Genomic DNA, 17,950 nt, shown 5'->3' with positions numbered 1-17,950 from the left:
ATCTCCTTCTCCTTCCATTTGTGCAAAGAACACAGCAAACCCACGAACCTTTCTCAAAGAACAATTGTAGTTTATTTGCCAGAAAACAATTGTTTTGTCTTCCATAAAACTAAACACCACAATTGTACATGTTTTCATAAACAAACCAACACGGAAAAAGCAAAACTGTTTGCAATCTGAGCACTTTCAGCATTCAGAACTTTGTTTTGGCAATCTTCGAATATTCAAAAAAAAATTGATTCTTGAAGATTGCTATGTTCAAGATTCTCGCCAACAACAACAGCCGCCGACATTAAACTGATTCTTGAACAGCAGTCGCCGACATATAATCCGGTTGGTATATTCTTGAACAAAGACGATGGAGTTTGGGGCTGAGCAACTTGGTTTTCTGTTAATATATTTCAATGTATTTTCATGTATTTCATTGTATTTATTGTCTTTTTTTCCATTGTAATTCAATGTGTCTCGTTGTATTCCATATATTTCATTGTATTCACTATCTTTTTTTCTCATTGTATTTCAATGTATCTCGCTGTATTCTATGTATTTCATTGTATTCACTGTCTCTTTATATGCCATGAATGTATTCATAAGTTATTTTTAATTAGTATAATTTATGTATTCAGATGTATTATATAATTTGTCTGAAGTTTGCTATGTTTTTAGGGTATTTTTCGGTTGAGAATCTTTAAAATACAAAATTTGTGTGTTATAATTGAGTTTGTTGAGTTATATTAGGAGTCTATTATGTTAATTGGTTCACTTTTCGTTTTAAAAACAGTGTAATCCCCTATTTCGCGTCGTGAATACAGTCGAATACAATAATTTGTCCAGCTGTAATCCCATGTTTCACTCCATGAATACAGTCGAATACACTCAAATACAACAACTGATTAGCTGGACTTCCCTGATTCACGCTTATTTTTGCTACTGTATTTATGAATAGAATAGCTTAAATACATCTTATAATCACATAAAAGGTATCTATAATCCGTAATATAGCAAATGGTATCTATAGATGGCTAATTACTACTAAAAAATAGTGCTTTATAAAATTTTTTGTTCCATTTTGACCCTCCAACCCAATTTCTTTTGTTCCACTTTGACACAAAAGGTGACTAAATTCCATGTGTGATTTGCCTCACCCTTGTAGGAGCGTGAGAGCCATTTTTAAAGCCAAATTTCATACTCCCAACGTAGACGCAGATCCAGAATTTAAATCCCATGGATTCAATTTTAATGTTTTTAACATTGAACCCATTATATTTTTAAAGTTATGGGTTTATATCTATTTTTTTTACAATTTTAATGAATTTTTACATACAAATTTTACTCCGCGTCGAAAGTTATGGGTTCAGTTGACCCCGTAGTTATTACTGAAAATATATATTAAAAAATATTTTTTCCACGGGAGGGGGCAGAAAAAACGAAAAAAATAATAATTTGAAATTACAATTTTTTTTGTGGGGGGTGGAAAAAAAAATTGCGGGGGGTTGGGGTAACAGCTGGGTATTTGTCCGCGCTGCATTTTTACCTGGGATAAAAGTTTTTGTGTCAAAGTGGAACAAAAGAACCCATTATATTTTTAAATGTTATAGGTTTATATCTATTTTTTTTTTACAATTTTAATGAATTTTTACATATAAATTTTTACTCCGCGTCGAAAGTTATGGGTTCAGCTGAACCCGTAGTTGTTACTGAAAATATATTTTAAAAAATATTTTTTTCCCCGGGATGTGGGCAGAAAAAACGAAAAAAATAATAATTTGAAATTACAAAAAAAAATTGTTGGGGGGGGGGGGCAGTGGGGTGGGGGTAGTAGCTGGATATTTGCACGCGCTGCTTTTTTACCTGGGAGAAAAAATTTTGTGTCAAAGTGGAACAAAAGAAATGGGGTTGGAGGCCAAAATGGAACAAGACTGAGTTAAAGTGCCAAAATGAAAAATTGGGCCAAGTTTAATGGTCTGTATATGTATCGATTGTAGTACAATCCATCCACGGTAGACAGGGGCGGATTCATAGGGTACAATGCGGGGCACGTGAACCCGTGGTCTCTTCGCAAAATTAAATATTTTATATACATATTTTTTAAAATTGGTATAATATTAATTGTTGGCGTCCATGCTCCAAGAAGGTTCAATAGTGCATTTGATTGAAAGTTGAGTTATTTGCCAAGAGGAAGAGGGGTCAATTTCTACTTAATACATTTTTTTCTCTTTTTTTAGTAGTGCATCATGTACTAAAAATCCTAGATCCGCCTCTAACGGTAGATGGCTTCATTTGTCCCCTATTATTTGCGTTACTAAATGGCCTTCTTTGAGGTTACGCTTCAAGCTTTGTTCATGTTAGTTTGGTGGGTCAAATTTCACCTTTAAAAGTGGTTTCATGATATTTATTTTTTTACAGACAAATTTAGTACAGTGAATTACGGAGACAAAATTTAAATAGTGGCATCAAATAAAAGCCATTTGTGCAATTGCCCCATTTGTTCCGATGCTTTGAGTTTCATGGCTAATATATCTCCTTTGTGGCTGTCTTTAATGTCAAGATACTACATTTATGGATTTTGCCGACAAATATTGGAATGACTCATTCTAGTATTCAATTTCTCATTTATGGATTTTGCCGATAAATATGACCTAGTTTCTACCAATGTTAAAAATGGCCTTTATTTCCAGTGTATAGTTTCTCATTTATGGATTATTCATATGTATTATGCGTTCTTGATTGGTCTATATTTTGAGATTGAATATTTTTTGTCCTAAAATATATTCGTGTCATATAAAGCACTTGAAAAATGCATTAACATTTAAATTTCACCAACAGACTACCCACTTTTCGAGAAATTTCCAAACGAACAATTTCAACGAAGAGCACCCCCTAGAGTAAAAGCTTCCACGGCCGTTTTGATACTACCTGGAACAGGATAAAGTGTATGGTCGAAATTTTGTATCTTGTTCAACTTTCTAGAGTAAATTAAATTTCTATTCATATATACGAGTACGACTCAAATTATCTATATAAAGACTCCTGCACTAACATGTTCAATGTATCTTGTATATATACTTCGTTCACAACCAAGCCACAAAGAAACCACCAAAAGTCGCAAAATCATCAGAAAGTTTTATTAGAATTTTCTTGGTGAAAGTAGATTGCTCAATGTAGCCCTGTGGTAGATACAGGCAAGAATCACTAAAACGAGGATAGTTGAATGAAAATATGACTATATGTTGAATAAAAAACCTGTAATAATTTGAATTAACTCCTTTTCTCTCTCTCATTTCTAAACAATAAGATAGCTCCAACAACTCAATCTGCCATGGAGCTATCCAGATCCTCAAGAGAACTAATAAGTATATTCCTTCTACCTCAGACCAAATGCAACACCAACACTACAAGTATAGAAACCACCAAGAAGAGTCCAGTACTGCTCCTCACACCACCACCGTTAGGGCGGTTGGTTACTACGGTAATAGGCGGTGACTCCGCCTCAACCGTGGATGGCGGTTCCACATAGGGTGGAGGAGGTGGTTGGTTGAGGTTCGGAGGAAGTCCTATACCATGTCCCACTTTGATCTCAAATGCCATCCCATTCAGGCATTGGGTGCCATCATCAGCATCGGAGAAGTAGTATTGTGCTCCCTCGATGGTCAATGGAACAGCGACTGTCATTGCTTCCCCAAACTCATTGCTGCCTCCTTGATACTGAAATGTATCATCATCTGAAGCATCATCCATGCTGCAATTCCTATATGTGGTCTCATTGTATGTTTGAATAACTGTCTGATTGGTGTTTGTACTAAATACTAAACACATAAATTAAAAACAAATCAGAATACCGTGATATACAAAACCAACATATGATAAGTTAGCAATTTGGTAATTATTGCAAATAGCAATAAAAAGTTTCAATGAAATTCGGAGTTCCTCCCAGGTTCGCCAGCTGGAAAAATACAACAGAGAACGTACAACAGTTCATACAATTGGGAGACTGATGAATTATGAATGAAACACGATCACATGTGCCATGTTCTGTATAATCTCAAGATCGCTTAGTTGTGACGTTCATCATACTTGTGAGTTATGATCACATGTAAACACACCAGAAATCCCTTTAATGGGACTGACAACTCACTTATGACATCTAAATTTTTCTACTTGAACTATCAGAAACTTATCAGCTACACATCCCTTACATAATCAATTATTCTTTTTCTGATTAGACAATAATAGACATGCAAGGTATAAGAAAATTGAAACTACTCTACGCCTGTTTCTAGATCATAGTTATCCCAATAGTTGTACACTAAGAAAGTTTAACTTTTGCATCAAGATAACAGGACGTGGAATGGGAAGTAAACCGTCTTCATTAGTACCACTGTATCCTTCAAGAAAACAAGTGGGCAAGCCATAACTACCTAAAATCCATTTCACTTCGACTCGCTAAAACAGCAACGCAACCTACCTCAAATATTTTCTCACCTTGATCTAACCATTTCACAGCATATCTGAACATAGTAGATTCAAATGACATATGATTGAAACGGGAAATAAAGATTCTAGGATGAAATGCAAGCCAAAAGTCCTTTTTTCAGAAAAGGATCATATTTACCGACTTAACTAACGTTAAACAATAATAATATTTACCTACTTAACTAACGTTAAACAATGAAATTCAAGCCAAAAGTCCCCAGATGTGGTAAATATTTTGCAAGTCTTATTAGCTATCTAGATTGAATAGGGAAAGATTGTGAAAAGCTTAAATCAGAGAAGAGTTATGTTGGGACCTTGTCTTTTCCTTGGCACAAGTTGTAGATTTTCAAGATGTTTCATTTCAGACATTATCAAGCAGTAAAGTCCTCGGTGGTGGGGCAAAGCCATCTGCATCAGCTCATAATAAACTATTGTTGCTGGCCTCCAATGTAATCTCTTTGTTCATGTGTAACACACATAGAAAGTGGAGCTTTCTTCCTTTCTATTGTCATGTGGTCCCAAAAGCAATAATTGGTTAAATAACTTGTGATTTACGTAAGTTTAATTCCCTATTGTACATGTCGTCTCCCACTTGTCAACATTTTGTTTTGGATTCTGGGTGGTCATAATCATAAGAGCCCGAAGATATAATTGTCACCTGTTTTGATGTCATCTGCTGCTTTGCCCCTAATTGCATGAGTCAAAACAAGATAGAAAGTATTGAATCCCATGCACTATCAAACAATGCCCTCACCAACTCTTCCATTCATAATTAATTGGGATTTTGATGCCCTCCTAATATAATGTTATTGTTACTTAGTGTACCATCTTTTGGACCATAAGACCTTTTAATGGATGTATTTCTCCAACGCAGTAGCACCACTATAATCTCATTAGGTTAGTTTGTGAAAGGTTAATTTGTACTTTTAAGATTGCTGTCTACTCTCAGCATCATTTTCCTTCAGTTCTACTTCAGCAAGTGTCTTTTGTAGGCTATTTGTTATTTTCTATCACTGGATTGATGGATGTTTTTCTATTCTAACTTGGTAAGTGGCTCATTTTCATGACAAGGGGTAGAAAGGCTGGGGAGAGGTATCCTATGGTGGATATCAGTGTGTCAAACGTGCTAAAGCTGCTGAATTTTGGTATACAAGTCTCTACTTCCCTTCGTGGATTGCTGTTATTGTTCTCCCTATGTTTATTCTTGGCTCCTGCAGTACTAGATTAAGAAATGTAGAGTTTTCACTTTTAATTTTTTTCCAGGTAAGATAATGGATGGAAGAAGTATACCCTGGCGTAAGCAAATATATAGTTTCCTATATCATTGGACTGGATAGCCTGAAGGCTGCCAGCATAGATGAAGATTTGCCAAGGGATAGTCAAGATATTAGATTATGAATGGATGGTTTATTTGAGGAGGAGGAACAAGCAATCCACTTCACAAAAGAGTTCATAGCATTACACACAAATGGACCTGCTGGTGGTGGCGGTATCACGTCTCTTTCATATTATTTATTGTGTCATAAAACTTAAGAAAATTGTTGGATTGAGAACTGCTTTGGTCATTGGTCTTTAATTTATGTACTAATTTTCGAGATCCGGGAAATCAAAGAAATGCAAGGAATAAAGGAAAAGATATGTCAACAAAAAAGATTGTGTACCACTGATCTGCTCTATCAAATGGAAAAGTCTATAACATAAGATGGGTGAGGAGTTGTAGCAGCAGAAAAGAAAGATATGCTTAGCATTCTTGAGCTTAAAAAGTCATTGGGATTTCAGGATCAGGGAATGTAAGACCAAATCAAGCACTACAACTTGCTCAGATATCGCCAAGTAATCGGCAATAACCACACAAGTTCCAAGTTAAAAATAACTTCTGATCTCTCAAGACTCTTCACTAGCATCCCTACTTGCCTTAGATACAAAAAGTGGATCCAACACTCAAGTCAATGGGTGTAGGGTACCACAGGATTCACTACTCCTTTGTGGCAAAGGATATAAACTGAGCATAAGAATATACATTCTAAGGAATTTCAACAATATATACTCAGAACCAGTATAGATCAGTCACTGTTTAGATTATGTCTAGTAGCTCCAAGTTTTACTAATAGCAGATATTTCTAAGTTTGTTAACAAGTCTATCTCCCCAAAATCCACAATTAGATTCAACTCCTCCAATCATAATAATCTAAAAAGGAGTAACATTGACTTCAAAAAAAAAAAATCACCCTGCTCAGTCTTACTAAAGATGCTCAAGCAGTCAGCAACTTAAGCAAATACCAGAGAGTCAAACATTAAATTTCTTCAATGTACAAGTCAAAAGCAAAGCAGATCAAATATTTAAATTTCCATCCATCTCATCTCCCCACTGTTTCATACAGATTCGACTAAACCCATCAAACAAGAAACGGCAACGACCAAAAAGGGTGCTAAAATATATCAAGAACTTACTCAGATAATCACCAAGATTAAAAGTCTGTTTAGCAGCCCAAGCAGAGTAATCAGCGGAAGTCTTTTTAGTGTTGATGTTGTAGAACCAACCAGCTGGACCACCAACTGTGTGGTTTGTGTATTTTGCAGTTGACTGTGAAGCTGCCAAATTGAAGAACAGAGCTACGGCTACAAAGAAGACCATGGAATCCACCGCCATGGCCATGTGCGAGAAATGGGCACAGTTGTGTTGGTACTCAGGTTTGACGATCTGGGATTAGTTGCATTTACTCGTGACATAGGTAAGGTATAATATAAAGAAGAAATAGCACCGGTAAGGGGTCACGTGATCCGTTAGTACGGTATAAATCTTGTATATACATATAATATATATTGGTGCATATATATGACACCCCTTAAATATTTTAATTGTGTCCCCCTAAAATAAAGAGTACAATATAATTTATATTTAATAGCAAATTGCTTTATCTTTTACTTTTATCCCTTTTTTTCCAATACACAATAGTCATGTTGGATTTCATATGCCTAGGCCCACATTGGACTTTTGTTGGCACACGGTAGACCATTTGATTAGATCGAGTTTTTTATTTTCTGCGGTAATTCCCCATATAAAGTCCATTTGTACTTTATCAATATTTTTCAAGATTTAGTTTGGGAGAAAGGTGTATTGCATATAGTGGTTGGGGATTGAATTAAGGCATGATTGTGCTAGTGTGATTCTTTCTGCTATGTTAATAAATCTAGTCTTCTAGGAAGCCAGTCTTGCCCTCATTTTGTCTATAATAAAGTGGTATTCAGCGAGTATTGAAATTTTGGTTAGGATTGGGATCCCAAATAAATTCCAAAAGAGTCACTTTTTTTAACTCTCAAGTTGTTAGTATTATCCTTAATCATGTTTGGGGAGTAGTTGTTTGAGAAAAAGGATTTTTGATTTTGTAGTATTTATACATTGGCCTATAGGCTACAAAAATAGTTTAGACCTATTTTTATGGCTTGACATTATTTGTTATTTGCTTTGGCCATTAATGTTAGGTCATTCGCGAAAAACATGTGTGAGAAATGGGAGCTTCTTCTTCATGTAGCAATAGGATTCCAATTGTGTATATCTACTTGGTGATTAATAAATCTAAAGAATATCTCCATACAAAGTATAACGATATATAGGATCACCTTACCTAGTTCCTCGACTTGGTTAAAAGAGATTGGAGATTGTACCATTAACTAGGACCGCTATTGAGCTAGTAGAGATACAGTTTAGTAAGATTTGAAGAATTTAGGGGGAAAATTAAAGTATCTGAGTGTACGATAGATGAACGACCATTCAAGGCGATCAAAGGTTTTTTCGAGATTGATTTATAAAATCATTTGACCATGTTTTCCTTTTAACTTCTTTAAATTGGAGACCAACTCCTAGATAATGATTGCATCATCGGAGGCCCTTCTATGTTTCATGAAGCTAATTTGGAAAGGACTAATAATATATTCTAGAAATGACTTGAGAGGATTTGCAAAGATTTTGGTAACCGTCTTATAGATAGTATTACAAAGGTTAATGGGCCTAATTTTTTTTTATATTGTTAGCATTTAGAATTTTTGGAATTAGTAAAAGGTAGATTTTAGGATAACTGCCAGCTATGTGCATTTATAAGTAGCTCATTACAAAAATTGGTCAATTCATAAAATATTACTAATATTGGCTAATTAGCTATCTGTAGCCAAAAAATATCAAATTTTTGCTTTCTTTTGAGTGAATATTATTAGAATAGACTGGGTACAACTTAAGGAGCTTGAATCTCCATTTTGGGATGATTTGGTGAAGTTTTGAGGTGGTTTGAATTGAAAATTTGAAGTAAAAATTGAACATGAAAAAAGTGATATGTGTATCACAACGTATATCATTTACGTATCACATATGTATCATATTTGTATCAATTGTGTATCACATGTATATCCATATATACATGTATGTGAGATACATGTGTCGCAGAAGAATTTTTGAACTCGATTTAATTGCGAATTTTGATATAAAACCAGTCCAAATTACATTCAATCTTCCTCAAATTTTGTATATTGACTTATCTATATGTTTTCAGTGAATTTCAACTATACCCATTGAAGTTCTTTTTTGCTTAGCTTTTTGGAATATTGTATATATATATTTTTTGTATTTCATCACCTTATTTGATACCTCATCCATGAAATTTCCTTTTCGTCTGGCATCTAATGTTACTAATCATGTTTAAAAATATGGAAAGTAACTTTTGCATATGATTGTTTGAGAGAAAGAACCTTATTTATTTGGTTTTTCAATTTTTATATGTACTTGACTAGTTTTGGTAAGTCTATGACTAATGGCTAGAGATTGGTAAATTGAGACTTATTTGGGACATTTGTGTAAGTATCCCTAAATTTTATTAATGTCATTTGAGATTTGTTGAGTGTTAAAAATTCTATAAAGATTCTTGACAGATTGTCCAATAATATGCCAGTACTTTTTCGGGGAAAAAAGGGATGAAGGTCATCCGGCCCAGGAGCTTTAAGAGGTTTAAAGGAGAATAGTGCCCTTGTAATTTCACTATTTAATAACGGTTTGTCTAATGTTGTTAGATCATACTTATAGTGACTATAGGGTTTGTTTTTATGCTATTCCAATCATTACTCAAGTGAGAGATAGTGAAAGTATAATTAAAATAATTGCAAACATGTGACATGATCACGTGCTGATCATTTAGCCACTTGCTAGCATCATCCTTAAAGTAGGTGATTTTATTTCTCCTCGTCCTAGTTGATGCAGATATATGAAAAAATCTTGATTTGGCATCTCCTTTATTAAGCCACGTTATCCTAGACCTTATCTCCTCAATTCTAAGAATGTCATTATAATTTTTTTGAGACTATCCTCTAGTATATAAGGAAAATCGTTGTTAGGGTAATTTCTAGAGTTTTAGATCCCTTAAAGTCTTGCTAAAATTCTATTTTTCTTATCAAAAATATCTCCGAAAGTCTTGTCTTTCCACGATTTAATGCTAGTTGTGAAATTCTAACTAGCATTGCAATAGTCTATTCTATTCCAATTCTTACTAACTAGATTTTGGAAGTCGGGGTGTCTACACCAGAAAATTTCCAAACGAAAAGGTTGTCTATAATCTTGTCTACCTCTACGGATTAACTCTATAAAGGGTTATGGTCTGAGTATGTTTTAGGTAGGTGGATTACTGAATAATTTGGAAATAGTTCAAGTCATTCCTCATTTCCTTAAATTTTGTTTAGTCGTTCCATGGTGAGCCCCTTTCTCCTCTTCCTATGATTTGACCACGTATATTTGCAACCCTTATAGCCAATGTCTATTAGATTGCAATTACTATTTTTTGACCAAAGAAAGTAAGCTCTATTACTGTTTATAGGCCTCTCCCCGAATTTTTCATTCGATCCCATAATATCATTAAAGTCACCTCCTACCATCCACGGGCCTTTATAGTTTTTGTAGATATTTTTTATGTTTTCCCATATAATATTCCAATTAAATTTGTCAGTGCTAGCATATATGGATGAAAATAACCAATATTTACGAATAAGAAATACCTCAATTGTTGCATATATTTCTTGGTTCCTACGGACAAAATTATGAATAGTGACCATATTATGATTCCATATTACCACCATACCGCCTGCTTGATCTTTTGCGGGTACTTCTATCATCTTTGAGAAACCAAAATTACTAAGCATTTGAGCATGGTTTGCCATCCTAGTTTTTAGTAGTGTAACCATGCATGACCTATGAGTGTCAATCATCTCTTAGAGTCATCACTGTTTCTCTTAATCTCCTAGAGTTCATCATTGTCTCTTCCCTTAATGTTCCAAATAATGAAGTTAGTTGGACGATTCATGGTTAGATTCAAATTCATGCTTGCTGGGTCCCTATTCTCCCTCACCCTCGGTAGAAAGTCAGGGATACTCCTTAGCGAGGGATTAGAACCATGGATTGATTGCCCACCGTTGGGTCTTGGGTGGTCTGATGTCCAATAAGCACTTGTATAATGTCAGTGGGTAGTTGAGCACATGCCTCTTCTCTTGCATCTCCGTGAAGAGGTAAACCTTTACTTCGCCTAGGTTTGAGAACTTCAGAACCTGTTCCAAGCCTAGGTTGGGGGGTTCTCTTATTTCCTCAATCGCTGACTCTTCTTGTTCTGGTTCCCACACCATCTGTGGCTGAGGTGGTGTTGGTTGTTTCTCCATCGGTGATGTTGTTTTATCCTAGGCTTGTTGTGGACTCCCCTATGGCATGAAGAAGGGCTTTAGTTGTGAGAGATTTCTTATGAAAATAAGGGAATGTTCATAAGTAGATTCTGTGGTTGTACAAGATTGAAATGATGCGGCATGTTCCATTGATTCCCCATTGCATGCATCAAGTGTGGGTTCAGAGATGGTGCTAGTGGGTGTAAGATATTGTTCACCCATACTTGGTTTAGGTAGTTGTTCATTGCGAGCCTCGTCAATTCAGTTATCAACTGTGCTAGGTAGTGGGTGTTTTGGAGGATAACTATCGTCTCTTGACCATTTATTTGGAGATTGAACGAGATTCCATGTCCCAGCAGTCCTGTCTCCATCCATGAAAGGGGCCAGTAGTCTTGTGCATGAGGTGGTTGGACATTGATGATTGGTGGATTTTCCATTTGTGGGGGAAAAAGAGGTAAATTTTTCATATTTTGAGCTCTTTGATGTCTCAGAATCTGAATTAATCTATGTCTTCTCCTTAAAGTGGAGGGGATTCATGGCATTTTGTATTAGTTGGTGGTTTTTAAGGAGGCTAATGGCATGCGTGGCATTGGATTCACCAGTGGTAGAAAGAGTATTAGTAGCTAGGGCAATAATTGGGTTTTCAATTTGCTATCATTTGAATGGGCCGACGTATATTTTATAACTTGATCTTCTAAAGATTTGGCTTCCATTTCGTGTTGTAGAGGAGATGCCATTTGTTTGTTTGTCAATTAAGTTTTGGATGGACACTTGTAAAGCATGCACGGGGGTCCCTTTTCTAGACCTAAGAAAGATACCTTTTCTTTGATAATTTGATTTCTAGGATAATTAGTGTATGAGGAATATTTTAATTTAGTTATTAGGAACAGTAGAGTCATAATTAGTTGGTGAGATAATCTTATTATTAGGGGTGCTTTTATGCATGCCACTATTTGTAAGATGTTAACCAATGACACGTTTATTTCTAACGTGTCCATATTATCCGAACATGTATCCATGTGCTCATGTCTAGGAGAATAAATATTTTTATTTGGATTTTGATTTTCAGTGATTTCACACAAAATCATATGCTCGTTTTCTAAGAGAGAGAAGTTTTTTTTGGACTGGGATAGTGGTATTTCCTGTGGACAAATTAACTGGAGCCTTTTCAATGATATTTCTTTGTTTTCTAATAAGATCTTTAGACTTGTATTGCAAGACTTGAGTATCCAGATACTTACCTGTATTGACATTAAACAATTTTACAGTGATAACTGAGCTACTATGATTTTCCATTAATTTGTTGAAACTTTTCGAATTGCCCTTTGGAAGCTGCTTCTTCCCTTTGTTAAAAGATACAATTTCCACTCCCCATCAACATATTCTATTATTGTGATTGACTGATCATTGTTTGGAGATAATTTGTCCCTATTTTCCTTTGAACATAAGTGCATTGGGCTTGTGTATAACCCAGTGTTCCATAGTTTTTTGCATAGGAAATTTTCGTCTTTGTAGTGAATGTATTGTTTATGGCGACCAATGTGGATAAACGGTTGGACTGGAAATTTCAATAGTAATTCAACACAAAGCCTAACATGACGACCGCGTACTGTGGTTGATGTGCATGCATCAATCTTTAATACACGCCCTATGGCATTCCCGATTTTTTCTAAAATTTTCCCATCGTAAAATTCAATCGACAGTTGTGATAATCTAATCCATACCGCTAAGACTGTTAATTTCTCATTGGTAGCTACAAAGTTTGGTTTCCATTTTATGATTAATAGATAGTGGTCGTTAATGAACCATGGCCCCCTATGAAGGGCCTTTTCCAATTTTTTTTCTTATTAAATTTGATGATGTAGTAGTCTTTATGAGAATGCCTTTGAGGGATGCCGCAACTCTTGGATCTTCCTTTTTAGATAATAATATAGTATACGCTTTCCGAAGAGTTTCACATTTATAGAGAATTTTCAAGGTTCATAAGTTCTCTGTCTGCCTTCCTCGGTTAGGGATATTATTTTAATTCCTCGTGCGTTAGACTCCATTAAATGTTCAAACGATCCATCTTCTGAGAAATTTTCTGCCAATGACATTTGAGATAGTTTCAGAGTACTTGTAAAATTCATTGGGTCTGAGATAGGTTTTTCCCTGCTCGAGATCAGATGATTTTAAAAGAATTGTGTTTGAAGGTTCAAAAAACTTTTTCCAACTTCGTAGAGTTAACTTTTTCTCTTTTCACATCTATGAAATATGAATGAGATACACATTGTTTTCCTTTTTTATAATCAGTTCAACTCAGCTTAATATACATCAATTTAAAAAAAGTTAATGTGAGTTACTATATCTTACTTACTCTACCATTGTCCAATCGCAACGTTGACTCTTTGAAATTTGACACTATTTTTATATAAATACTTTAGCAACAGCTCGTAAAAGATTGTGTTTACAAAAATCCTCTTGTAATAATCCATGAGAAAAAAATTAATGTGTGATACCAAAAATAGTGAATCTTGTTGGTGCATCTTAAGGATTTATGACATTCAAGATAAACCTTCAAAATTTTAAGTTAGATATCATTATTGTCAATACTGTTAATGTCACGACCCAAAATCCCTCAAAAGAAGTCGTGATGGCACCTAGTCTCTAAACTAGGTAAGCTTAGCTTTTACTGAAATAACATTAGCATTTACTGACTTCAAATTAAATAATTCTCAATAAATCATAATTCCCTAAAACCAGTGGTATAAGTCATGAGCCTTTCTAAGAGTAGTTATATAAAATAAATACAACACTATTCCAAAACGAGAAGGAATCAATGGAATGTAAATACAAACGAAAGTAACTCCGAGGCCTGCGAACGCAGCAACAGGTTACCGTGAGTCCCCACCGCGACCATCCGCACAATTACTATCGATCAATACCTGAATCTGTACACAAAAATGTACAGAAGTGTAGTATGAACAAACCATGGCGGTGCCCAGTAAGTATCAAGACTAACCTCGGTGGGGTAGTGACGAGGAACAGTCCAGACACCTACTTGTCAAATGAAATGAACAAGATATGATAGTGAAATATCGAGATAAAGATAACGAGATAATATCAACAGCGGAGATAAATCAAAATACAAATAGTAGAAACGATAAAGGGAATCATGGATGGAAACGAAATATAACCAAATAAATTAATAGCAACATAGCTGGAATACAAACAAGTAAAAAAATGTACTTAAACAAGAAAGGCGATGTCAGCTCAATAAATCATATGATTTCTGATGCACAATTCTAGCGATCTCAAACTCGATCTCTCGTATCATAATCTCAATTACCAAACCTTTAGCACACTAGGCACCTTGTGCCCACATATTACTATCTCTCTTTGTACAACAACGTTCTCATGTTACTCAGTACATAGGGTCCATAACCAATGCAATTAAGATGTTTAAGGAGTCTCATTTACATAACATAAAGTAAAGTACAACTTCTAAGCCAATTATGAACTCAACAAGAAAAGATGAAGTTATTTTTAGAAATTATTTGAATAAAAAATTATCATTTTCAATTAAAATACAACATCGAATGAATTATTACTTTTAACATGGGATTTAAAAAATTACAACTTAGTAAAAATTCCTTTTTAAGTAGAATACAACCTCAGACGATTTAAGGAAATTTAATTGAAAAACTAATTGAATCAAAAATGTAGAAATTATTGAAATTTGAGGTATATATATATATATATATATATATATAAGTACGACGAGGTATTGACAACACTATGGGTTCTTACACAAAGAATCACATCAGTAAGGGGATCTAAACCGTTAGAACACTTGAATTGATAGCAACAAATAAACACATCAAACAGAAAGTGCACGACATCACCCTTCATGTATTTACACTCACAGAATATCGACAGGGGATCTTCCGGGATCCCGTCCTGTAGTCCCAAACGTAAATATTCGGGGATATCTTAGTATCCTCAGTATATGAGCTAGGGATCTCTTAGTATCCCGAGGATCTCTTGGTATCCTCAATATATGTGCTAGGGATCTCTTGGTATCCCGAGGATCTGTTGGTATCCTCAATATATGTGCTGGGGACCTCTTGGTATCTCGAGAATCTCTTGGTATCCTCAATATATGTGCTGAGGGTCTCTTGGTATCCTCAATATATGTGATCGAGATCTCTTGGTATCCTCAATATATGTGTTGAGGATCTCTTGGTATCCTCAATATATGTGCTGAGGATCTCTTGGTATTCTCAATATATGTGTTGGGGATCTCTTGGTATCCCCACCCAAACAATAGAAACAATACATCCCGATAAGGGAATCAACAGTATGAACAATAATATTCCGACAAGGGAATCACTAATATGAACAATAACATACCGGCAAAGGAATCAACAACAATCCAACAATCCAATCATAAAGAAATTCCACCACCAAGAGTACGATTACATAACAACAAGAGAATCACGGAGAAACCAAGAAGCACAATAACCTTAACAAAACAACAAGACATAATAAGCATGTGATAATGACACCGGTAACCACAACAATTGGACATGTAACATACTTGCACGAAAGTCATAGATGAACTCACAATCAAGAAGTATCAAAACAATAAGGAAGGCAATTACTTCAATTAAGGCAATTAAGGGTCAATGTAACACGTAAGAATTAGAGAAAAGCTAACAACGTCATATGGAGCATATAGAGGCAATTTAAGCAATTAACAAATCCAATCATAATGTGATACTTTTTACATAATGGACATAAGGACCTAAGAACCCTAGAGCAAATTTCCCACAAATAAGTCTGAGCACACGCTCGTTACCTCGCATGCACGGACTACAATTAGCATAGATGACTCAAATCCTAAGAGGAAGTCCCACACAAGGTTAGACAAGATAATTTCCTCAATTCGACCAATTCAATACTCAATTTAGCTTTTCTTTTACCGATTCATCAACGTTCGGCTCAATCTAGCCAAAAACGACTTGAATACATCAAATAATGCAAGAGAAAACGATTTTAATTGACAAAACTATGATTCTTATACAATTTACAAAAAATCAACAAAAGTTAACTCCCCGGGACCGCACCTCAAAATTTGACAAAATTTACAAAAACTGAACACCCACTCCGCTACGAGTTCATCCATATAAAAATTATCTAATTCTGATACCATTTGGTCATTCCAATCATCATTTTATATTTTTGAAAGATTTCACAATTTTTCCTAAATTTTCCTTTAGATTCTCATGAATTTGATGTTAAATCTAATATATAATCACAAAATATAGTTGAAAATTGATTAGAGTCACTTAGCCAATAATTTGGAGAAGTTTGGGACCTTGGAAAATCGTCTACGGAGGTGTAGGGTTTGAGAAAGTTGAAAAATGGGTGAAAATCTCGTCTAAAATCTCACTTAACAAGCCTTAGATGTCGCATTTGCGACCCAGGGTTCGCAATTGCGAACTCTCGCAAATTGCGAACAAAGCAGGGCTGGCAGAAGTCGCATTTGAGACAAAAAGTTCGTATTTGCGATGAAAAAGTTCGCATTTGCGAACACACCAAAAACCAGCAATTTGTCCGACACGAAAATGAGCATAACTTCCTCATACGATGTCCAAATTTGATAATTCTTTTTCCTATGGCTCCATAATTTCGATATGGATCTAGTGGTTTAAACAAAACTGATTTTGGATCTCATTTGCTCAATGTGGTATTATTTTTTCTTGAAGAAACGACGATGAAGCATCCAAAAACAAACGCAACATAGCCTAAACCTATCCGAAATTCACCCAAGCCCTCGGGGCTCCAAAAAAAATATGCACGCAAGTCTAAAAATATCATACAGACTTGCTCGTGCGATCAAATCATTAAAATAACATAAAAAACTACGAATTTAACCTCAAAACTCATGATTTTCTAACTTTTCAACCAGACGTCCAAATCACGTCAAATCAATTCCGGTTCTCACCAAATTTTACATATAGGACTTAAATATCATAACAAACTTGTACCGGGCTCTGGAATTAAAATATGGGTCCGATACCAATAAGTTCAAATATTAATTCATTTCTTTATTTTCTTTAATAACCAGCACAACAATTTTCTTCAAAAATTATTTTCTAAGGTTAGAGACGTCGGAATTCAATTCCGGGTATATTCCCAACTCTCATATTTTACCGTGGACCTCCCGGGATCATCGGGACACAAATCCGGGTCCGTTTACCAGAAATGTTGACTAAAGTCAACTAAAAACCAAATTTTAACTCTCGAAATTACTATATTTTTTTTTTATATTTTCACATAAAAGCTTTCCGGTTTCATGCCCAGACTGCACACGCAAATCGATAAACATAATATGAAGCTGCCCGTGACCTCAAACTGTCGAACCGGACACAATTGCTCAAAACGACCAGTTGAGTTGTTACATCCTCCTCCACTTAAACATGCGTTCGTCCTCGAACGTCCCCGGAGTCGTTCCAAAGCCATCGAACCACTGCATGAGCTCCTCATACATACACCCAGGGGTGATTTCCCATCATCCAACCTATGCATAACTGACGATGCAACTTTACTAAAAGGTCTCATCTCCTCCTTAATACATAACCTTAGAACAAAACCCAAACCTCAACATCCGAAATTCATCATAAGACCCGAATTCCACATCACCACACTGAACACACCCAAACAAGCTGAATGGAGCCAAAAATTCCAATCCAAAATACAATCACATGTTGTTCCACACAACTCACATACTCGAAGCAATAGCCTC

General features: G+C 35.2%; 1 protein-coding gene across 1 annotated transcript; it reads right to left on the bottom strand.

Moving 5' to 3' along the window:
- Nucleotides 1-3,103: 3,103 nt before the first annotated feature.
- Nucleotides 3,104-7,219, bottom strand: LOC104226211 (early nodulin-like protein 18). The gene is made up of 2 exons (XM_009778136.2): nucleotides 6,925-7,219; nucleotides 3,104-3,806 (listed from the first exon to the last, which is right to left on the bottom strand). Exons 1-2 carry the CDS (start codon nucleotides 7,127-7,129, stop codon nucleotides 3,370-3,372), a joined length of 642 nt encoding a protein of 213 aa, XP_009776438.1. The 5' UTR covers nucleotides 7,130-7,219; the 3' UTR covers nucleotides 3,104-3,369.
- Nucleotides 7,220-17,950: the final 10,731 nt, after the last annotated feature.

This window comes from Nicotiana sylvestris, chromosome 1, assembly GCF_000393655.2.
Source record: "Nicotiana sylvestris chromosome 1, ASM39365v2, whole genome shotgun sequence".
NCBI lineage: Eukaryota > Viridiplantae > Streptophyta > Magnoliopsida > Solanales > Solanaceae > Nicotiana > Nicotiana sylvestris.
Note: the sequence above shows the minus strand (reverse complement) of the source record. Positions and strands in the feature narration are given on the sequence as shown.

Coding starts and splice junctions, on each gene's coding strand:
- LOC104226211 (XM_009778136.2), bottom strand. CDS start 7,129: ATGGCCATGGCGGTGGATTCCATGGTCTTCTTTGTAGCCGTAGCTCTG. Junction 3,807..6,924: donor TAATCTTGGTGATTATCTGA/GTAAGTTCTTGA, acceptor TTATGTGTTTAG/TATTTAGTACAAACACCAAT.